The sequence below is a fragment of the Phyllobates terribilis genome, unplaced genomic scaffold (genome assembly GCF_046119375.1).
Source record: "Phyllobates terribilis strain yellow unplaced genomic scaffold, ASM4611937v1 Scaffold_2__4_contigs__length_985480577, whole genome shotgun sequence".
Classification (NCBI taxonomy): domain Eukaryota; kingdom Metazoa; phylum Chordata; class Amphibia; order Anura; family Dendrobatidae; genus Phyllobates; species Phyllobates terribilis.
The window spans coordinates 390,829,751-390,854,111 of NW_027362762.1; the positions used below are offsets into that span (position 1 = coordinate 390,829,751).

General features: G+C 41.2%; 1 protein-coding gene across 5 annotated transcripts in view; it reads left to right on the top strand.

Annotated features, from left to right (window-relative positions):
• The window catches only part of AFF3 (ALF transcription elongation factor 3), a 563,963-nt gene that overhangs the window by 68,064 nt on the left and 471,538 nt on the right, over positions 1 to 24,361 (top strand). Inside the window, exon 1 of one of the 5 annotated variants that reach the window (XM_073664862.1) lies at positions 15,695 to 15,915. The exons of 3 other annotated variants lie outside the window; for them this stretch is intronic. In XM_073664862.1, the coding sequence (XP_073520963.1) occupies positions 15,808 to 15,915 (108 nt within the window). In that variant the 5' untranslated portion in view covers positions 15,695 to 15,807. Of the gene's footprint in view, positions 1 to 15,694; positions 15,916 to 24,361 lie in introns of those variants that run through there. One more of the 5 variants, XM_073664863.1, reaches the window with a different exon arrangement.

Genomic DNA, 24,361 nt, shown 5'->3' on the forward strand with positions numbered 1-24,361 from the left:
TGGTATGGTGAAAAAGCATTATTTTTTTACGGTGCTCACAAAAGGGGTCAACTAGTGTGACATTTTTATAGACTCAGCTATATCAAATTTGTGTATTTTTTGGGGGGTTATTTTTACATAAATATGTGTATTTATTGGTATATTTTTTTTTCATTTTTTTGTTCTTTATTTTGGGATTTTTTTTTTAAAAAATATATTTTTACAATTTATTTTTTATTTTTATTACTTAGTCCCGTTATGAGACTTTAACTTTTTTAACTCTGATCGCTGGTATAATGCATTGCAATGGACCAGCACTGCAATGCATTATACCTGTCAGTGCTTCACTGACAGATGCCTCTTAGACCATGCCCTGAGGATGGTCTAACAGGCTTGCTGTAGCTGGCTGACCCGGGGTCGTCATAATGCCTCGGGCTGCCATGGCAATGATCAGGCCCTCGCGATGACGTCGTGAGGGCGTCGATTTGAAGGGAGAGGGAGCCCCCTCTCACAGGCTTTTAAATGCGATTGATATCAATCGCGGCATTTAGGGGGTTAAAATGTCCAGGGCGGTACAGGCAGCATTCCTGGCAGTGACAGCCGGATTTCGGCTTTAACTTAAGTTGAGCTCCGGTGATTATTGCGCGGTTACAGCTCGTGTGCCTGACACGATCGCCATGACGTACCCATACATCAAAGGTCGGGAACCCCTTCATAACTATGGTGTGTGGGCACGTCAAAGGCCGTGAAGGGGTTAAAATTTTGAAGCAATATTCTCTGTGATTAATATGTCACTAACTTAAAGCCCCCCCATACACATTATTTAAACGTCAGACGAACTTACCAATTTTATCAGGATCAGACAGCCATCTAATGTATACGGAGGCCTTCTTACTCTCATTTCATGTCATGGTAGACAAGTATCAAGCAACATCCAAGAGTAAACATGAGAGCTTGGCCCTAATCAAACATTCATATATATAGGAGAGTCGGAAAAAAAAACTGACATACGGCCACCAGTTAACTAAGATGGCACCTTAAAAGGGGTATTCCCATCTCCAAGATCCTATCCAAATATGTAATAGGTGTAATAATAATATTATATTAGAAATGTAGTATAGTTGCTCTGATTCACTATGTCGCTTACCCCATGTGCAGGGCATTGGAGTAGCTCAGATATCCAAGGTTACGACCACTAACAACTAACTAAATGTCACTACACCTACTACATATTGGAATAGGATCTTGGAGATGGGAATACACCTTTAAAGAGTAACTGTAGTTTTAATTTTTATTTCAGACATCAACAGTACGTAAGAAACTTTGTAATATATTTTATCAGAGAAATCTACATTTTCCTCTGCCAGAATTGATCAGTCATTATCAAAATTCTCAATTCTGAGGTAAAATTTGTATTCAGTGAAGACAGACTTTCCCATTACTGAGATAGGAGATGGCAGCTGCTACTGATGCAATTCTATGTAGACGGGAGGAGGGAGGAGCTAGAGACAGAGCTCCTCCTTCCTCCTCCCCCTTCTTTCTAGATAGAATCTTACCAGTACCAACTGCCATCTCCTATCTCAGTAATGGGAAAGTCTGTCTTCACTGAATACAGATTTTACCCCAGATTTGAGAATTTTTATAATGATTGATCAGTTTTGGCCAAGAAAAAAGCAAATCTTGTTGATAAGATATATTACAAAGTTGTTTATTTTCACGTGTACTATTGATTTATGGAATACAAATTAAGGCCATGTTCACATGTTCAGTATTTGGTTAGTATTTTACATCAGTATTTATAAGCCCAAGCCAGGAGTGGGTGATAAATACAGAAGTGGTGACGTGTTTCTATTATACTTTTCATCTGATTGTTACTCTCCTGGTTTTGGCTTACAAATAGTGATGTAAAATACTGACCAAATACTGAACATGTGAACGTGGCCTTAAACAATGACTCTAAGTCTCCCAGTAGATTACCTAACTACTAGTGAATACCATTAACTTTAATTATATTAAAATACAAACTTGTTTGCATAGCTGTAATTGCATGCTTCTCTATTACTTGTAATATGGACACATAACTTATTGATGTGTATATGATTTCTTACTTATTTTCCGCATTACATTCTGTTGAATCCTCATTATTTAGCTGTTTGCTAACATAACTCTGTTTAAAAAAATCAAGAATATGGCCGGACGGTAAACCTGTGGCAGATCAATGGCCGTATGATTGTAAAACATGATCTTGAAGCAATTGGTCATGGTGGTGGACAGAGTTTTGACCACATACAACCAGCCACACCACTGCTACACTGTGTAGCTTTATGTTTATAAGAAATGGGATATGAAACCAGTTTATCAATGTGAACACATTGCTGGTAGGTAATGTGTAGTGCTAATTATTCTAATGGAAATAGTTTTTCAGCTATATGATAGATTAATTAACAGAATTTATTGGAAAAAAAACTATTAAATGAATGTAAGCTAACAGAAACATATGTAGCATGTATAAACATATGTGTGCTATAATATCACTTTTAAATTATATTAAAGGGATATTCCTACCTGTTTTAATTGTGTTTATTGAAAAGTTATCAGCTTTAAAAATAAGATATAAATACCCCAATACATCCAAGTTTTCAGTCCTAAAAGAGAATCAAGAGAATCAAATCAAACAAATGAGTTAGAAATATTAGACTATGCCATTTTTTATTTAGGAAAATGGTCCAATACCATGTCTGTGAGTGCAAAAGTATATGAATCTTTGCTTTCAGTATCTGTGTTGCTCCTCTTTTGCAGCAATAACTGCATCCAAACGTTTCCAGTAATTGTTGATTAGTCGTGCACATTGGCTTCATGGAATTTTAGCCCATAACGCCCTAAAAAAACAGTTTCAACTCTGTTATGTTGGTGGGTATTCTCTCATGAACTGCTCGCTTCATGTCCTCTCACAAGATTTCTATTGGATTAAGCTCAGATCTTTGACTCGGTTGTACCAAAACTTTGATTTGGTTCTTCTTTAACCATTCTGTTTTGCATCAACTTTTGTCCTTTATGTTAATTTCTTGCTGCATGACCTTTTGAGATTCATTTCATAGACCTATGTACTGACTTTTTCCTTTAGAATTTGCTGGTATAGCTAATAATTCATTGTTCCATCAATGAAGGGAAGCCGTCCTAGCCCGGATGCAGCAATACAGGCCTAAACCATGATGCTACCACCACTGTGTCACAGATGGTATGGGATTTTTATGTTGTAATGCAGTGTTTTTCTTTCTTCAGAAATAATGCTTGTCTAGGTAATTTTTAAAAAACTGCAGGTACAGTAGTCGCAATTTTCTTTTTGGAGAGGAGTGACATTCTCATTGCAATCCTGCCATGCACACCATTGTTATTCCTTCTGATGGTGCATTCATAATCATTATCTAGTGTGAGAGAGGCCTTTAGTTGCTTATAACTCACCTTGGGTTCCTTTGTGAGCTTGTGAACTATTATACACTTTGCGTTTAGAGTGATGTTTGTTCATCCAGCGGAGGGTAATAATGGTCTTCAATTTCCTTTATTTGTACAGAATCTGTCTGACTGTGAATTGGTAAAGTCCAAACTCGTTAGAGATGGTTTTGTATCCTTTTCCAGTCCAGCCTGATGAGCATCATCAACTCTTCTTCTGAGATCCTCAGCAATCTCCTTTGTTCATGCCATGATACACTTCCACAAACCTGTATTGTTAAGATTGGACTTTAATATATCCCTTTTTCTTAAATAAAACAAGTCGCCCACCCACACCTGGTTGTCATCTCATTAATTGAAAACACCAGACTCTTAATTTCACCTTCAAATATCTGCTAATCCTAGAGGTTCACTTACTTTTGTCACTCACAGACACGTGATATTGGATCATTTTTCCCATAAAAAAGTGACAAAGTCTGTCTACTTTTAGGACTGAAACCTTAAATATATTGCCTTTTAAAGCCCTGTAAAGGTAGATGGTCTTGTTGTAATTTTGTAACATAGCTCTTTAGGAGTTGTGTCCTCTGTAATATTGGAGTTGGGCAGCTAAGAAGCTAAGAAGTAAATCCAGCGGTTAGGGAGCACCAATCCCTCCATGCCTTTTTCCCTCTGAAAAGTTTCTTGTTTAGTATTGGCTGGGCCCCTCTCCAAATTAGTCTTTTAAACATAATGTTAATTTTATGAAAATATCACATTGGGATCCATGCAGGTGGTTTATGTAAGACAAAACAGCGGAAAGATAGATATAATTTGGATTTGGTTTGTTCTGCCTACAACTGACAGGGAAATTTTATTCCAAGTTTGTAATTTTTGGTTAAATCTGGATGTAGTTGGGGTCAAGTTCAACAGTTCATGGTACAGAGTTGATGGGAATATATCCAATGGAAGTCTCAAAATGTTTCCTGTTGTCTATTTGGATTATTTATTATTGATTTTGATTAGGCTTATTATTAGGCCGTAATGTATCTGAAACATTAAGATGACCTTCATAGCAACCGATAATACATAGTAACATAGTAACATAGTTTTTAAGGTTGAAGGAAGACTAAGTCCATCTAGTTCAACCCATAGCCTAATATATTGATCCAGAGGAAGGCAAAAAAAAAAACATGTGGCAAACACTAAGCTCCACATTGGGGAAAAAAATTCCTTCCCGACTCCATACGACAATCAGACTAGTTCCCTGGAGCAACGCCCTATCAAGGAATCTAGTATATATAACCTGTAATATTATACTTTTCAAGAAAGGCATCCATGCCCTTCTTAAATTTTAATAGTGAATCACTCATTACTACATCATGCGGCAGAGAGTTCCATAGTCTCACTGCTCTTACAGTAAAGAATCCCCGTATGTGATTATGATTAAACCTTCTTTCCTCCAGACGTAGAAGATGCCCCCTTGTCCCCGTCTCTGGCCTCAGAGTAAAAAGATCAGTAGACAGGTCTTTGTACTGTCCCCTCATATACTTGTACATAGTAATAAGATCACCCCTAAGCCTTCATTTTTCCACAGTAAATAACCCCAAGTGTAATAACCTGTCTTGGTATTGCAGACCCCCCAGTCCTCTAATAACCTTTGTTGCTCTTCTCTGCACCCTCTCTAGCTCAGCTATGTCTTTCTTATATACCGGAGACCAGAACTGTACACAGTATTCTAAGTGTGGTCGCACTAGTGACTTGTATAGAGGTAAAATTATGTTCTCCTCATGAGCATCTATGCCTCTTTTAATGCATCCCATTATTTTATTTGCCTTTGCAGCAGCTGCCTGACATTGGCCACTAAACGTGAGCTTGTCGTCCACCAATACACCCAGGTCTTTTTCAGTTACAGTTTTGCCCAGTGTTTTACAATTAAGCATATAATTATACATTTTATTTCCTCTGCCCAAGTGCATTACCTTACATTTATCCCCATTAAAGCTCATTTGCCATTTATCAGCCCAAGCTTCGAGTTTACATAGATCATCCTGTAATATAAAATTGTCCTCCTCTGTATTGATTACCCTGCAGAATTTAGTGTCATCTGCAAATATTGAAATATTACTCTGTATGCCCCCTACAAGGTCATTAATAAATATGTTAAAAAGAAGGGGGCCCAATACTGACCCCTGTGTTACCCCACTGTTAACTGAGACCCAGTCTGAATGTTTTCCATTAATAACCACCCTTTGTTTCCTATCACTGAGCCAATTCTTAACCTACATACATATATTTTCCACTATCCCCATTGTTCTCATTTTATGTATCAACCTTTTGTGTGGAACCGTATCAAAAGCTTTTGAAAAGTCCATATACACAACATCCACTGCATTTCCTTGGTCCAGTCCAGAACTTGCCTCTTCATAAAAACTGATCAGATTAGTTTGACAGGAACGGTCCCTCGTAAACCCATGTTGATATTGGGTCATGAGGTTATTCTTCTTCAGATACTCTAGTATAGCATCTCTTAGGAAACCCTCCAGGATTTTACCCACAGTAGAGGTTAAGCTTACTGGCCTATAATTTTCAAGTTCAGTTTTTGTCCCCTTTTTGAATATTGGCACCACATTTGCTATACGCCAGTCCTGTGGTACAGACCCTGTTATTATGGAATCTTTAAAGATTAAAAATAATGGTCTATCATTACTTAATTCCTGCAGTACTCGCGGGTGTATCCCATCAGGGCCCGGGGATTTGTCAATTTTAGTGATTTTTAGACGCTGCCGTACTGGGTTAAGCAAGTGACATTTAATGGTGAATTTTTGTTATCACTGATCATGTTTTCTGTCATGCGATTTTCTTGTGTAAATACGGTTGAAAAAAAATCATTTAGCATATTGGCTTTTTCCTCATCCTCATCCACCATTTCACCCAGACTATTTTTAAGGGGGCCAACACTATCATTTTTTAGTTTTTTACTATTTATGTAGTTAAAGAATATTTTGGGGTTATTTTTACTTTCTCTGGCAATGATTCTCTCTGCCTCAATCTTTGCTGCCTTGATTTGGTTTTTACAGAATTTATTTAATTTTCTATATTTATTTAATGCCTCATCACTACCTACTTGCTTTAGTTCTCTAAATGCTTTCTTTTTGTCACTTATTGCACCCCTTACAGCTCTATTTAGCCATAGTGGTTTCCTCCTATTTCTAGCATGTTTATTCCCATAGGGTATATATTGTACACAGGTCCTATTCAGGATCCTAATAAATGTCTCCCATTTGCTTTGTGTAGCTTTATGTCTCAGGATATCTTCCCAGTTTATTGCACTAAGATCATCTCTCAACCGTTGGAAATGTGCCTTCCTGAAGTTTAGTCTCCTTGTAACCCCTCTACTACACATCTTATTAAAGGTTACATGAAAACTTATTATTTTGTGATCACTATTACCCAAGTGACCCCCAACTTGTATATTTGATATGCGGTCTGGCCTATTGGTTAATATTAGGTCTAGCAGTGCCCCCCTTCTTGTTGGGTCCTGAACCAGTTGTGAAAGGTAATTGTCTCTCATAGTTGTCAAAAACCTATTACCTTTGCTTGAACTACAGGTTTCTTTCCCCCAATGTATTTCATGGTAGTTGAAGTCCCCCATAATAATGACTCTTTAGCATTTGCCATATTTTTAGGGGAGGGGGCTGGACAACTCCTTTACTCAAGTCACTAATTTTCTCTCAGGTACCAAAACATCACAGAATTACTCATACCTCCTCAAATGCAGATTTAGTGTTTCTCTCTAGTGACACCACCTACTCTTCTCACCCACTTTAGTTTTGTGTCCCTCAAAGCTGCATCTTTGGACCTGTGATCTTTCCATATCTTTGGCCTAAGTGAGTTCTGCTTGTTCTTTGTTCAGCTACTACCCTATTAATTGCTCATGTTTCCTTCAAAACACCTTGAACAACCTATCCACATTAAAGGGGTTTTCCTACTAACAAAGGTTCATTCTAATAATTGTCTGTGTCTGACCGTGTACGGAACATACCACATCTCCTGGGCAGGGGAGGAAGCAAAAGACAATAGAGACATTACAGCAGGGGATCACAGAGGATTCATTTTGTGAGGTAAAATATTGTTTAAAAACAGGCAGGGAAATGTTTTACCTCACAAAATGAATCCTCTGCGATCCCCATGCTGTAATGTCTGTATTGTCTTTTGCTTCCTCCCCTGCCCAGGAGATGTGGTATGTTCGGTACACGGTCAGACACAGCCAGTTTTTAAAATTAACTTTTGTTAGTGGAAAAATCCCTTTAAGCCCTCACCCATCTCTAATCAACTCTTCTCAACCACCAGTATTTTGGCTTCTGAGCCCACCATTTTACAGAAACAACCTTAACCAAAATCACTAATGGTCTATTTACTAGCAGAGTGTCAAAAACTCATACTTGAATAATTACCGTACCTAATCAACCATCTATAGCAATGTCCTCAACTGCGAAGCTAAGATATTCTACATTTTGCCTTGTTCCCCTGCAGCCTGGCCTGCCTTTCTCTAACCATTGCCAAATAAATGAATTTGAGGCTAAGTGCCCACGTTGCGGATCTGAAGCATATTTTTTACGCTTCTCCCTGGCGGGAAAATCGCATGTGGATTTTACATGCGGTTTTCCCGCCAGGTAGAAGCGTTTGTGAGGCGTCTTTGCAGCGTCTTTGCATGCATTTCTGCATGCGGGTTATCAAGCACTTCTCCAAGTGATTTAAGCATCACTTGGAAAAGTGCTTGACAACTTGTTCACACTATATAAATCCATGCAACCAGCATGGATTTATATAGTGTGACCAAGTAATACTTAAAAAAAAAGAATCAGAATGGTAAAAAATAAAAAAATAAAGTTTATACTCACCTTCCGATGCATTCTCTGCCCCGTCCGGAGTCTTGAGCGGCTCACGCTGTTGTGTGCAGGACCTGCGGTGAAGTCATTGAATGATGGGTCACATGACTCAATGACGTGGCAGGTCCTTCACACAACAGCGCGACGGAGGGAAAACATCAGAAGATAAGTATAAACTTTATTTTATTATTTTTTTTACTGGTTCTTTGGTACCCAGGTCTGGATGAGAGTCTCCTCTCATCCAGACTTGGGTACCATCTGAACATTGATTCCGCTGCGCTTCCGCAAAATTAATGAACATGCTGCGGATTTTTGACCGCAGCATATACGCTGCGGAAAAATCCGCAGCATGGGCATTGACATTGCGGAATGCCATTGGGGACCATGTGGTGCGGATATGCATGCGTTTTACAAGCGTTTACGCTGCGGAAATTCCGCAGCATATACGCTTGTAATACGCAACGTGGGCACGCAGCCCGAAGGTTTTAGCAATAACATGCAAGGCTGTCCACAACCTGTCCCTTCCAGACATCTCAGTGTTAATCTCCTGATAACTCCCAACACATAATGTCTGGTCCTTACAAGACCTTCTCTGCTTTCTTCTTGTCTGCTCTTCATATCTGACACGACTTCCTAAGAAACCTTAAAATGTGCAATAACATTCAACTCTTCAGCAATACAAGCAGTATCTACCTTGACCTGACATTTCTTATCCCTCCTTTGTAGATTGCAGTTCTCTCTCCTTTTGTTCCAGTCCCTCAGTAAGGTTATTATTTTGTACTTAAAAGGAACCTGTCATGTAAAATAATGCTATTATCCTAAAGATATGGGGTTAATCTGCAGGTTAATAGTGTTCTGACACCGTGCGGCGCCTGTACTGAGAGCCCCGCTGCCGGGAGGAAATTAACTTTATTCCCCACAGCATTGTTTGGCTTCCAGTCATATGGAGTGGTGCCAACGCAGTTTCAATCACTGCTCTGTGAATAGAGAATGGCTGCTGTAACCATGCCCCCGGCACTGACTGACAGCCAGCTCTAATTCTGAAAGCAGTTGGGGAAAATAAAGTTCATATCCTCCCTGCAGAGGGGCTCTCAGTGCTGGTGCTGCACAGTGTCAGAATGCTGTTAACCTGTAGATTAACCCCTTATCTGCAGGTTAATAGTATTATTTTACATGACAGGTTCTCTTTAATGGTTTTGTTATGTTATATGTTTAACCCCTTCACACCTAAGTTTGTTTTTACCTTCCTGAGCAGGCCAAATTTTTCAAATCCAGCCTATGTCACTTTGTGGTAATAACTCTGGAATGCTTCCACATTTCTCAGTGATTCGAAGACTTTTTTTGTGACAGATTGTACTTTATTATAGTGGTAAATAGAGTACGATATGATTGTCTTTATTTATGACAATATCGAAAATTTGACAAAAATTTGGAAAAAATTGCAATTTTTAGAACTTTGAATTTTTATGCCCTTAAATCAGATAGTCCTACTATACAAAAAAAAATAAATAAAAAGAAATCTGAAGATGTCAGGTAAAAAATATTCAGATTTGGATCACTTGACATGGAATGAGCCTATGTCATGCAGCACTGTTCTTATTAGACCTATGCACTCTGGGCCCTATCTGACATTGTAACAGGAATGGTCTCTTGTCCCTTCAGCTTAGCCCCTCCCACTCTGGTCTAGTCCCAACAATTAACTGTCCCTACTGTCAAACAGCACACATTATCAGCATTGCTAACTCAAGTCACAATTCACATTACAATAACACTTGTTCTTCCAGGGGGAAACTCAGGCAATATGTCCATCTCTTTACACAATCAGAACTGATAGTATCAGAATGTATATGGACTTTGACAAGGAGAACGTTAACACTCAGTTGTTAATTTACTCATGAATTTCCAGCAGAAATAACAGAGAAATGGCACAATTTAGAGTTATTGATAAGTGGAATTGTTATTGCATAGATAATAAAAGAATTGTGCAGTTCCTCTTTAAAGGGGTTGTCCACTTCTCAGACAACCCCATCTCAATCACCATGTTTCCACTAAGTAAAATAATAACACCTAACTCACCTCCGGTGCCGGTGCTGTTTCAGCGGTGTCGGCGCTAGCTCTCACGGGGCCAGTCAAGCGATCCCTGCTACCAATTAGAGGCCACTTCATTCTTCCCGCCTTCAGACAAATCAGACATCCGGAGGAGGTGAGAGCTGTGGAAAACCCCTTTAAACTCTTCTGGAATTCACATGTATATTATTATTATTATTATTATTATTATTATTATTATTATTATTATTATAGCAGTGCTAATAGAAACTGTAGAGAGTTAAACCTGTTCCATCTATATATTATGATCTCAATTATGAATTGCACTTTAAGCGGTTTTGTAAATAAAAATTAATCCCTTTCTGCCATGGGGCCTAATTAAACATATCTGTGCCCTGGGCCTATTGGGCCAAATACGTATTATTACGCACTGGCGATCGCACCCGAACAGTGCAGGCCCGATCGCCAGTGGGTGTCAGCTGATTGTCACAGCTGGCACCCGGTACCATGTGCTAGGAGCGGTGCCGCACCGCTCCCAGCACATTAACCCCCGAAATGCTGTGATCAGAGTCGATCGCTGCATTTCCGGTGCAGGCACCGGTAAGAGCGCGCCTCTTACCTCTATCCGGCATCCCGCGCTGTGTATGCCGGGTCCGGATAGTTGCTATGGTGACCTGATGTCGTCATGACTACATCTGGGTCACCATGCATCAGCAAGATAGGTAGATCATGCTCAGTGCCCAATCTACCTAACTTGTGTGTGCAGGGGCTGCAGCCTGCACAGCATAGGGGATGATGCTTCATCCTTATGCTGTGCAAGCGATCAGTCTGCAAAAAATAAAAGTCCTATAGTGGGACAAAGTGTAAAAGTTAAAAAAAAGTGTTAGAAAGTGAAAAAAAAAATAATTTGTAAAAATATGAAAAAAAATCCAAAAATTAAAAATATACTGTACCCATAAATAAATATTATAATTAAAAAAACAAACAAAAAAGCAATAAAAGTACACATATTTGGTATCACCGCGTCCGTAACGACCTGACTTATAAAACGGTCTCACTAGTTAACCCTATAGTGAACACGGTAAAAAAAAGAAATAAAAAACGAAGCAAAAAACGATGCTTTATCATTATACCGCCAAACAAAAAATGGAATAAAGCGTGATCAAAAAGACTAATGTAAATAACAATGGTACCGCTGAAAACGTCGTCTTGTCCCACAAAAAATAAGCCGCCATTCAGCTCCATCAAGCCGCAAAAATAAAAAAGTTATAGCTCTCAGAATAAAGCGATGCAAAAAAAATCATTTTTTCTATAAAATAGTTTTTATTGTGTAAAAGCATAGGCAGAAATATGGAAAAATTATAGCTGTCAAAATATGTCGATGCAAAAACTAGTCTTTGCAATAAAAAAGGTTTTTTTAGTGTGTGACAGCTGTCAATCATAAAAACCCAGTATAAATCTGGTATTGCTGTAATCGCACCGACCCGAAAAATAAAATGGTCTAATCACTTATACCGCATGAAGAACGGCGTAAAAAATAAACTCAAAGTTTAGGGTTGTGCTTGGGTTAGGATTGTGCTTGGGTTAGGATTGTGCTAGGGTTAGGGTTGTGCTAGGGTTAGGGTTGTGCTAAGGTTAGGGTTGTGCTAGGGTAAGGGTTGTTCTAGGGTTATGCTAGGGTTAGGGTTGTGCTAGGGTTAGAGTTTTGCTAGGATTAGGGTTGTGCTAGGGTTAGGGTTGTGTTAGGGTTAGGGTTGTGCTAGGGTTAGGGTTGTGTAGAGTTAGGGTTGTTCTAGGGTTAAGGTTAGGGTTGTGCTAGGGTTAGGGTTGTGCTACGATTAGGGTTGGGGTTAGGGTTGTGCTAGGGCAGGGGTTGTATTAGGGTTGGAGTTAGGGTTGTGTTGGGGTTGGGATTTTTTCAAAAGTAAAAAAAAAATGACGACAATATGGCGACGAGTGTTAAGCGCAACTGCTCGCTACTTGAGTTTTCATCGGGTGCTCGGGTATGCACCGAGTATCGCGGGTGCTCAAGTGACATGCTCGAGTCTCCACCCCATATGTTTCGTGGCTGTTATGCAGCCCAAAAAAACCACGCGGGGATTGCCTGCCATGAACAGGCAATCCCCTAATGATTTTTTTTCGGTGTCTAACAACCGTGAAATATGCGGGGCAGGGACTCGAGCATGTCACTCGAGTACCCGCGATACTTGGTGCATACCCGAGTGCCCGATGCAAATTCAAGTAGTGAGCACTTGCGCTCAAGAGTAATGACAACTTATTCAATATGATGACCTAATGTTATCAAATTCTGTGTCGTACCTCTGGGTTCAAAATATTCACTATACCCCTTGATAAAATCCTTGAGGGGCCTAGTTTCCAAAATGGGGTCACTTGGGGATTTCCACTGTTTAGGCGCATCAGGGGCTCTCCAAACGCAACATTGCGTCTGCTCTTGATTCCAGCCAATTTTGCATTCAAAAAGTCTCACAGTGCTCCTTCCCTTCTGAACCCTGCCGTGAGCCCAAATAGTGTTTTTTCCCCACATATGGGGTATTGGCTTACTCAGGAGAAATTTTGCAACAAATTGCATGGTGCAATTTCTCCTGTTACCCTTATGAAAATGCAAAATTGGCGGCTGAAAAACATTTTTGTTGGAAAAATGTGAAAATTTTATTTTTACGGCTGAATGTTAGTAACTTCTGTGAAGCACCTCGGGGTTCAAGGTGCTCACTGCACATCTAGATAAGTACCCTGAGGGGTATAGTTTCCAAAATGGTGTCATTTGTGGGGGGTTTCCACTGTTTAGGCATATCAGGGGCTCCCCAAACGTGACATGGCGTCCACTAATTATTCAAGCAAATTTTACATTCAAAAAGTCAAATGGCGTTCCTTCCCTTCCGAACCCTGCCGTGCGCCCAAACAGTGGTTTTCTCCCACATATGGGGTATCGGCTTACTCAGGAGAAATTGCACAACAAATTGCATGGTGCAATTTCTCCTGTTACCCTTATGAAAATGCAAAATTGGGGGCTGAAAAACATTTTTGTTGGAAAAATGTGAAAATTTTATTTTTACGGCTGAATGTTAGTAACGTCTGTGAAGCACCTCGGGGTTCAAGGTGCTCACTGCACATCTAGATAAGTTCCCTGGGGGGTATAGTTTCCAAAATGGTGTCATTTGTGGGGGGTTTCCACTGTTTAGGCATATCAGGGGCTCCCCAAACGTGACATGGCGTCCGCTAATTATTCAAGCAAATTTTACATTCAAAAAGTCAAATGGCATTCCTTCCCTTTCGAACCCTGCCGTGCGCCCAAACAGTGGTTTTCTCCCACATATGGGGTATCGGCTTACTCAGGAGAAATTGCACAACAAATTGCATGGTGCAATTTCTCCTTTTACCCTTATTAAAATGCAAAATTGGGGGCTTAAAAACATTTTTGTTGGAAAAATGTGAAAATTTTATTTTTACAGCTGAATGTTATAAACTTCTGTGAAGAACCTGAGGGTTCAAGGTGTTCACTACACATCTACATACGTTCCCTAAGGGGTCTAGTTTCCAAAATGGTGTCACTTGTGGGGGATTTCCACTGTTTAGGCACATCAGGGGCTCCCCAAACGCGACATTGCGTCCGCTAAGTATTCAAGCAAATTTTACATTCAAAAAGTCAAATGGCGCTCCTTCACTTCCGAACCCTGCCGTGCGCCCAAACATTGGTTACATTTTTGTGAAAAAAAAATAAATGTTCATTTTTTTTCTTCCACATTCCAAAAATTCGTGTGAAGCACCTGAAGGGTTAATAAACTTCTTGAATGTGGTTTTGAGCACGTTGAGGCTGGGTGCCCACGTAGCGTTTTTCAAGCGTTTATGCTGCGGAATTCCCGCAGCGTAAACGCTTGTGAAACGCTAGGTAATCCGCACCCCATGATCCCAAGGGGATTCCGCATGTTCTATGCACATGCTGCGGATTTTTCCGCAGCGTTTATGCTGCGTACAAAGATCCGCAGCATGTCATTTAATTTTGAGGAAGCGCAGTGGAATGGCCGCCATTGACTTGCATTGAGACGCATAGAATGCGCGTCTGTACATTTGTCAAGCGGATTCTATATGCGTCTCTATGTGCGGATGGTACCCAGTTCTGGAGGAGAGAAGACTCTCATCCAGACCTGGGTACCATTGTACCTGTAAAAAAAGAATAAAATAAAAAATAAAGTTTATACTCACCTTTCCGAAGGCTTCTCTGCATGCCGGCATCGCTGAAGGACCTGCGGTGACATCACAGTCATGTGACCGCAGGCCCTTCACCGCTCTGTCTGGCGATATGCCGGCATCCAGGAACAAGCCAGGAAGCAGCGCTGCAGTCACGCCGGGGCATCGGGGGTGAGTATAGCTTTATTTTATTTTATTTTTACGGTTCACACTGTATAAATCCATGCTGTTTGCATGGATTTATACAGTGTGACCTAGTTGTCAAGCACTTTCCAAGTGATGCTAAAATTGCTTGGAAAGCGCTTGTCAATCTGCATGCGGAAATGCATGTGACTCCGCATGTGGATCCGCATGTATTTGGCAGGAAAAACGCATGTACAATCTGCATGCGTTTTTTCTGCCAGGGAGATGCAGAAATGCTGCAGAAATTTTCTGCTTCATTTCTGCATCGTGGGCACATAGCCTAAGGGGTGAAGTTTTTAGAATGGTGTCAGTTTTTTGTATTTTTGTGTCATAAAGGCCCCTCAAAGTCGCTTCAAATGTGATGTGGTCCGTAAAAAAAATGGTTTTGTAAATTTTGTTGGAAAAATGAGAAATCGTTGGTCAACTTAACCCTTATAACTTCCTAACCCCAAAAAAATTTGGTTCCAAAATTGTGCTGGTGTAATGTAGACATGTGGGAAATGTTATTTATTAACTATTTTTTGTGACATGGCGTGAAAAATCAAATTTTGAAAATTGTGAAATTTTCAAAATTTTTGCCAAATTTACAATTTTTTTACAAATAAACACAAGTCATATCAAAGAAATTTTACCACTATCATGAAGTACAATATGTCACGAAAAAGCAATCTCAGAATCAGGGGGATCCGTTGAAGCGTTCCAGAGTTATTACCTCATAAAGTGACAGTGGTCAAAATTGTAAAAATTAGCCTGGTCATTAACGTACATACCACCTTCGGGGGTAAAGGGGTTAAAAAAATGTAAATCTCATTCCTAAAGATATAATCCTGTTGATGCAAAAAATAAATCATTATCTGGTCCATGCATGCTATTTTAATCCCTGGAGGATATCCAGCATGTCTTAAAACGTGACAGCTTTGTGTATGTTTTGCTGGAGAGATATTTGCAGCCTTTCCATTCAGAAGTAGAGTAGTGCTGTAAGCGCATGTCACTGAACTGAGAGCAGCCAAGCAATATGCAGACTCTGTCAGTACTGGCTGTCCTATTTATATAAGTCCTCTCTGTTGTGTTATGCATGTGTGCTCACACAGCAAGACATTCAAAGGGAGGATTGTTAACATCTTTAAGGCTTTCAGAAGCTGGATACATCATATCACAGGCTGTAAGGATCCCTTCATGTTTGGTAAGAGCTCATTTTTCATTACTTGTTTTAGAAAACTGGAGGGATTTATCATTAGTGAGGACTGAGGAAATAAAAGGCACTGGGCTAGCACAGTCATCTGTCACTTGAAAGAGAAAGCACACTGCCATAGCACACAGGCTCTCTTTCTGGATTTCTAGCGAGCAAACTTTTTTTTAACCACTAAAATAGTGCTGAAATCAAATGCTGCAGCATATAAAGAGCAGCACAATTTATTAACAGTGTGTACATGCATCTACAAGCATCACAGTGTTGGGCAGCTGTTCTTGGAGTGTTGATTACTTGCATAATTGGAATATTTTGGGCACATAGTAGATCATTGGAATGAATTACATGATGGCAAAAGTTCATAAGGGTTGTGGTTAATTTGCCTTCTGCCAAAACAAACAAGTAAATTAGAAAATAAATTATTGTGGGTGGCACTGGCTGCATATGACAAGATGTGTGTGTTTTGAAGAAATTGCTGTAGATGAAAGGGTATGGCAGATTTAATTAGGCAGTTTCATGGCGTGTCACATATAAAATAGGAGCAAGATGTAAAGTAAACATTCCCTTCTAATTAGCAATTGCTTGAGCAGTTTGAGACATTCTGCAGGCAGCTGATTGCTGCCTTAACAGCTCCTTAACAATAAAGGAAGCTGACATAGCAGGTGTAAACAGAGACAGATTCTTCAAATGGCAAGCCTCAGAGGTTGCTTTCAAGGTGAAAGCCGATTATGATAACCATATCCATAAATATAAGATCATTACACCCTCACCAACTGCATCAATTGAGACACTTCTGCGTGATATGCCTTTTATGTATATATACATATTTATGTTTTTACATGTATGTTTCTGTCTGCATTTAAATATATTTGCAATGCAGTATTAATACAGGTATAAAAGTGTTACTTTCAAATCTAGAAATATTTGGGGATTGCATCATTTCCATTGCTGCATAAATTGTAAGATTACAACATTGTAACATGGCTAAATGAGAAGATGAGCAGGTACATTTTGTTCAGTACAGTATCATATTCCCATGAGAGTATCTTCACTGTGCTTTGCTAAGTGCTTGCCATTGATGTTTGTCTTCTCAAATATATATTACTTAAGTGTTTCCTGAGAAACTGGACAAATGCAGTGTACCCAAGAAAAGGATAAAGCTGATGGATTTATTGGTAAAGATTGCATTGCCCTGCGCAGTATGAAGTCAGCATAAAGGGCATCTGATACACACTCTTGCTGTTAAAGGAAATTTAATGTATTAGTTTTTTCATTAATTAAAACCAAGTGAATTCTAATTTGTTTTAATTTTCCATTTTTAAATTCCAGTATGCATGTACATAATTATAGGGACAGCTATCATGACTGATCTACTGTTAACAGAATTCAAAGCCATGCATTCCAGCAGCCAAAGGACAGGAGATGTTTATTGACTTGTAGTGGAGTGTGTCCTGGGCATGCTCTTTAACATTTGCAGAGGTCATTGTGCAAGGGTACCTTTCATTCTAATCCTGCCTGTGATAATAATGAAATAACTTCTGAAAAGTAATCTCTGCTGAACAGAGGAAGTGTCTCGACATTATGAGACTAAAAATATAACCAAAACGTTTCAGTTTTTTTTTTATTTTAAATAAAAAGTGACATGGAAATTAAAAAACAAATCTTTAAAAATGTTTAATATAAAACTTGATACAAACTATTCCAATTAAAGGTGTGTGTGAAAGTTCTGCAAAAAATAAACATAGTGCACAGCAATGTCACAATGACATTGCTGTGCACATGTTCCATCTTATGTCACTTATTTAACCACTTTAGGGTTCAGAAACCTTGAAGCCCTTAAAAGACGTAACATGTTCATTGTTTGGCGGCTTCCATTGGAAGCCACCCACTCTATATACTTGAAAGCACAGATGTCGGCGATAGCAAAGCCGCTTTAGGTAAAAACGCCTGCTTTTTTCCTGATGTGGCTTTGCCATTAAAAACTTGTCATTTCCGTCAGAGTCTTAAATATACCATGTGCACATACCCTAACAGAAATGTGCTGTTGAACATGTTGAACATGCTTTATATGACTGTGGTAACTGAAAATCCCTGACTATCCCCTTTGTACAGTTTATTAGAAGAGGACTTACATGGTGAAAGTATAAGGGTATGTGCACACGGTCTGGAAACGCTGCAGATTGGATGCAGCGCACATGCGCTGCATGCAAACCACAGCGTTCTACATGAAAGCAAAGTGGATGGGATTTCAAGAAATTTCAAGAAATCCCATGCCCACTATGCGTCTCCGTGCACCTGCGGATCACCCATAGACACGGACATGCGGCATTTCTTTCCAGACCATGTCAATTTCTCTTGCGGAGTCGCTAGTCTACACAAGAGAAATTAGATCAGTGCAATGTATTGATTGAGGTGAATCCGCATGGTTCAATTAATACATGCAGATTCACCTGCATGCAGCTCTGGATGCAGCATAAAGTATACTGCTTTCAAAGCACTGCCTCTACGGATGATGTGCAAATACCCTAAACATTTTCCTATGCTTTTTTGCATGTGTGCGTGTATCCGTTGACAGGTGAAAGGAATAACATATGGAATAGCTCTGATTATCTCTTAATAGTAAATATCAAGGCGTGGGAATAAATTAAGCAAAAAGTGAACAGTCAGTTCTTGATGTGTTGGAAGCAGGAAAACCAACATGCATAAGGATCAAAGCAACTTTGACAAGGACCAAATTGTGATGGCTAGAAGACTAGGTCCAAGTATCTCCAAAACAGCAGGTTTTGTTTCCTGGTAAAAATAGACTAATACTAGTAGAAGTGCTGCAAGGAAGGATTAATGGAGAACCAGCAAAAGGGTCATTGGTTCCCACAGAAGAGCTACTGTAGCACATAGTGCTGAAAATTTATGATGATTAAGAAAAGTTTTTGAATATACAGCGCATTGCTGCATTAATTAAGGGTGCGCAGACACCTAAAACGCGTTGACGTGTGCTTTGAAGGCTGTACCGCTGAATCTGTATGTCCTTGAGGCATTTCTTGAGAATAAAACATTCACTGTTCGTGGAACTGGATTTCTCTTTACTTTTGCATTTACCCACGCCTTGACGATGTCCCCAGAAGTTCCAAAGGATATGGGAAAGTTAGAGTGACTCGCCCTTAACATACCTATCCCTTGATGCCATGACCTCGTTAATCTCGCGTTATGAGTCCTGATATATGCCCCTTCAAACACATGCAAAATGATATATGATATATATAGATTATAAGAGTGTACCTTTGTTACAACCATAACTGATAAGTGTACTGAATTCTGATAAGGAAGTGGCCTGGTTTAGTAAAGAGTGCAGTGCTCCATAATGAAACTTATGTTTCAACTTGTTTGTTTGTTTGTTTTTCTTTAACTGTTAACTCTAATTATTGAGAATGTGATGTAAACGGTATTGAACGGAGAAAGGTTAATGTTTGGATTATTCTGACCTTATAATATGACAGTATTTGTTTGTAACCATTATCCTGTGGAATTTTTCAAAAGAGTTAAAAAAAAAAAAAAAAAAAAAAAGATGATAATATCATCCAAATATGTGGACACATACTTCTGATGGGGCTCCAACACTATGTCCATCAGCCTCTGGATGTAGCCGGGGCCCCATGTAACCCAAAAAGCAAGATGACATAGTGATAGAGACCCTCCAGTGTTATAAAGGCGTTTTTTTCCTTCGCCGCTTCTGTCAAAGGCACCTGCCAGTAACCCTTGGTCAGATCGAGCGTGGTGAAGTACTGGGCCTGCCCCAGTCTCTCAATCAGCTTGTTCACCCAGGGCATTGGAAAAAGGTCAAATTTTGATACCTCATTCAATTTTCTGAAGTTGTTACAAAACCGTAACGACCCATCCGGCTTCGGAACCAGCACAATGGGGCTATCCCACCCATTCCTGGATTCCTCGATGACTCCTAGTTTGAGCATCTGTTTTACTTTAGCCGCGATGGCTTGCCTCCTTGCTTCTGGTTCACGGTACTGTTTCATTCATACCCTCACCCGAGGCTCGGTGACAATGTCATGTCGGATCACAGAGGTCCGGCCTGGCAGTTCTGAGCATACGTCCGTATTCTGCTGCACCAAATTCCAAGCCTCCCTTCGCTGCTGTTTAGTGAGAGTGTCGCTTATCTTTACCTCTCCCCCGGCCTCGTCTCTGGCCGGTGTCAGAGGGTTCCCAGATGGTACGACCGGAGTCGCATCCGTAACCAAACATTCCCAGTCTTTCCAGGCTTTTAGCAGGTTCACATGATACAATTGTTCCAGTTTTCTCTTTCCGGGCTGGTACACTTTGTAATTCACCTCCCCCACCTTTTCCGGTACTTCATATGGCCCTTGCCACTTGGCCATGAGTTTACTCTCTGCTCTGGGCACTAGCACTAACACCCGATCCCCTTCTTTAGAGGACCTGACCGTGGCTTTTTTATTATACATGCAACTGCGCTGCCTGGGCATCCATTAGATGCTCTGTTACTATAGGCATGAACGCCGTGATCCGATACTGCATGCTTGCAACATGCTCAATTACACTCTTATGCGGAATTGGCTCCCGTTCCCACATCTTCTTGGCTACGTCCAACAACCCCCTAGGATGCCCGCCATATGATAGCTCAAAGGGTGAGAACCCGGTGGAAGTCTGTGGTACCTCACGGACAGCGAACATCAAATAGGGCAGTAACATGTCCCAATCCCTCCCATCCTTGGAGACCACTTTTTTGAGCATAGATTTAAGTGTCTTATTAAATCTCTCCACCAACCCATCGGTCTGTGGATGGTGCACCGATGTGCGCAACTGTTTAATCCGGAGCAACTTACATAGCTCCCTTGTCACCTTGGACATAAAAGGAGTCCCCTGATCTGTAAGGATCTCCTTTGGTAGCCCAAGGCGGCAGAACATGGCAAACAGCTTGCGGGCGATACGTTTTGCCGAAGTGTGGCGAAGTAGTATTGTCTCTGGGTAATGGATGGCATAATCTACTATGACCAAAATATGTTGTTGGCCACGGGCAGATTTTACTATAGGCCCCACCAGATCTATCGCAATCCGCTCAAAAGGTACCTCTATAATGGGTAGAGGTACCAATGAACTCCAGAAATTTGCAGTGGGTGTGGTAAGTTGACACTCAGGACACGATTCACAATGCCTCTGCACCTCAGCATAAATCCCGGGCCAAAAGAACCGCTGTAAAATACTTTCTTGTGTTTTTTTCACCCCTAGGTGTCCACCCAGCATGTGTGTGTGAGACATCTATAGCACCGCCCGACGGGGATACTACCAGCTGTTCCACTACTTCATCCCGGATTTTACCAACTCTATATAATAAATCCTGATTGACAGCCTTGCGTGGGAAAACCGCTTCGAACCTGGTTGCTGAGACACCCCATTTATTTCTACCACCCTTTCTCGTGCCCGGGCTAGAGTTGGATCTTGGAGCTGAGCTGTCCCAAAAGTACCAGGGGACACTTCCAGCTCTGGGATTGACGGGGTTTTCTCAACCTCTCCTGCCAATACCTCTAGGGGAAACCTATCAGGGTTACACTCTGTCCCTAGGTTGGCGACCCCTAGGGCAGGTATTGCTGACTTGGGACCTTCGGGTTCCGCACCCGGACACATCTTTATTCTGGGAGGGTTAATCTTACTTTCCCACAAGGCCCAAAACAGCAGTAAGTCTCTTCCCAGCACAGTCCCATAAGGAAGAGTCTTTACCACTCCGACCAAATGTTTAATCTCTCCGCACGGAGAGGAAAAGGTAACCTCAGCCGTCGGATACTCACAAAGTTCACCATGTATGCATATGATCCCGACCTTCCCTCCCAATGGGTTCCAACCCAGAGATCAATGACCCATGGCGAGGATGACTAGGCTCCCTGAATCCAAGAGAGCTTCCGCTCGATGTCCATTGATGCACTCCTGGCACAGATGGGGTTCACCGCGGTGTAGATGGTCCAAGCATACATAGACAAACTACTGTTAAACCCGCAGTTCATGGGTTCAACAGTCAGGGGGCAGTTGGCAGCCATATGTCCTGGCCCTTGGCATCGCCAGTACCTGATAGCAGTGGCACCACTAGTACTTGAGACAGTTTAAGGGGAAACTGGTCTCCTACCACTCTCTCTCCGGGATACCCCCTCAGTATGGGCTTGGTTCCGACTGTCTCCACAGAGGGACGTGACCCCCTTACAGGCTCCTGGGCATGCAGGGGCAGGCGTGCTACCCACAGTGGGGCAGAGTCCCATACAAAGTCCTGGGCGGTTGTACACCACTCAATCAGGCTAAACACCTGGTCTAGATTACCCGGGTCCCCTTGCCCCAGAGTTCACACCAACCAGTCAACCACTACCCTTACCACCATTTGGGTTGGGCTCAAGGTCTCAGGCTGGAGCCACTTTTTGACTAATTGTAACAAGTCATATGCCTGAGACCTAGCGGGTCGGGACTCCGCAAAGGACCACTGGTACACACTTTGTGCCCGCACATAAGTTTTAACCTCCAGTCGAGCAAGGATCTCACCTTTCAGCTTCCTGTAGTTCAGGGCATCCTCCCGGGGGAGGTCAAAGTACGCCTTCTGGACATGTCCCATCAGGAACGGAGCCACCACCTCAGCCCACTGAGCAATTGGCAAGCTCTCTCGCTCCTCTGTGCGTTCAAACACCGTGAGGAAAGCTTCCATGTTGTCCTCAGGACTCATCTTCCTCAGTGCTGACCTGACTTTGTCCCGGGCCTCAGAACAAATCGGGGGCAGTGTTGGGGGCGTCTCTCTCAGGGCCGTAATCTGCTGCAAAATCAGTTCGTTAGTTTTCTGCTGCTGTTGATACAGTAGCTGCTGCTACTGATTGTGCTGCTGTTGCTGATTGTGTTGCTGTTGCAGCTGCTGTTGCTGCTGCTGGGTGAGTACCAACTGCTTTAGTAACTCCACCATGTTGTCAGCAGGCCTGAACTATTGCTTTGCAGGCTTGATCACAGACATGCAGCTTTTGGGGCATGCCTCAGTTCACACTGCCCACAATCTCCACCATATTGTAGTGCGGTGGTGTTCACACAGTGCGAATTAACAGGCAGTGACCCAAGAATGTCCAAATTAAAGTTTATATTGTGCAAAAAAACTCACACAGTGAAGGCAGCTTTATTCTCTGGATTGCAGCCAGGTTGTCCACAATAGGCCGTACAAACAAAACACCGTTTCCGTGGGCGATTGCACCGCCGTATCACTCCAAGGAGTGTCAGAAACTTTGCCTTCCTGGGGCTCTGTGTTCACTTCACACCGGCCTCTATAGCACACTTCTATAGCACAGAACCTCCTGCTCTGCAGCTTGCAAACCAAAAATTGACACACCCAAACCTTTGCTGCAGGTATTTAAATGAAAATTGTGGCAAATGCAAGACGTGGGCTGCAGGGAGTGAACCGCCCCACTGCTATCCTGTAGTTTACTCCAAAAATAAAAGCCCATGCTGGGTTTTCTTGAATCCAACTTGGTCAAATAGCCTGACCAAGTCCAAACTTACTTTTATTTTGCACTGCAACCACAGTTAGGTATGTGATTGCAATGCACTCCAGCGGGTTCAATATGCTTCTATGCACATCCTGGGGGATACATACCGTCCCTCGCATATAACTCTCCTCACTGCCTCACATGTGGTTTCGGAATGCAAGACCTAGTGAGCTAAATAGCCAAACTGTCAGAGATTACACATCAGGGTATTAACTCGCTCAGGAGCAAACAGCTCCTGAGGTGCTGCCTCCTATTGCAGATTGAGTCTTTACTTCAATTTCACACACATGGAGTCTGGATTATGCAAAGCAATAGAAAATTCTGGAGAAAGCTGGGGGTTTGGAGGCGACTTTCATCATATTATTGAACAGGAAAGAAACCAGACTGCCTAATGAAGTGAATTGCAAACTTTCATAACTTTCCATGCTGCGCTCAATAATGGGTGACAAAAATGAAAATGTAGTTAAACTTTAAATGATACTAACATTAAAAATAAAGTATGTGTTATCTTCTGTGTACAATTTCATATCTTCTGGTATGTCAAGTTGTAGATGTTAGAAGATAGTGGCCCTATCGAGTGCAAGTATAGTAAACTTTACGCTTGCATTGACTTTGTTTGGCCATTTTTTCAGGCCTTCCTATGAAGCAGGGGTAGTGAACTTTTTTTTCTGCCAAGAGCCATTTGGATATTTATAACATTAGTAGTGGGCTGTATAAAATCATCAACTTGAAAATTGCCTTCAATATTTGGTCAATTAGCTCACCCGTGTGATGACTGGAATTGCTTCTCTTTGATGAGGCATGTAATCTTAGGTGGTAGTGATGATGATATTACTCACAACTGCTTTCCAGATTTGCGTCAGTCTGGAGCGCAGTCGAGATTTTGTGATAAGTTTTGTAAAGAACTGATCACA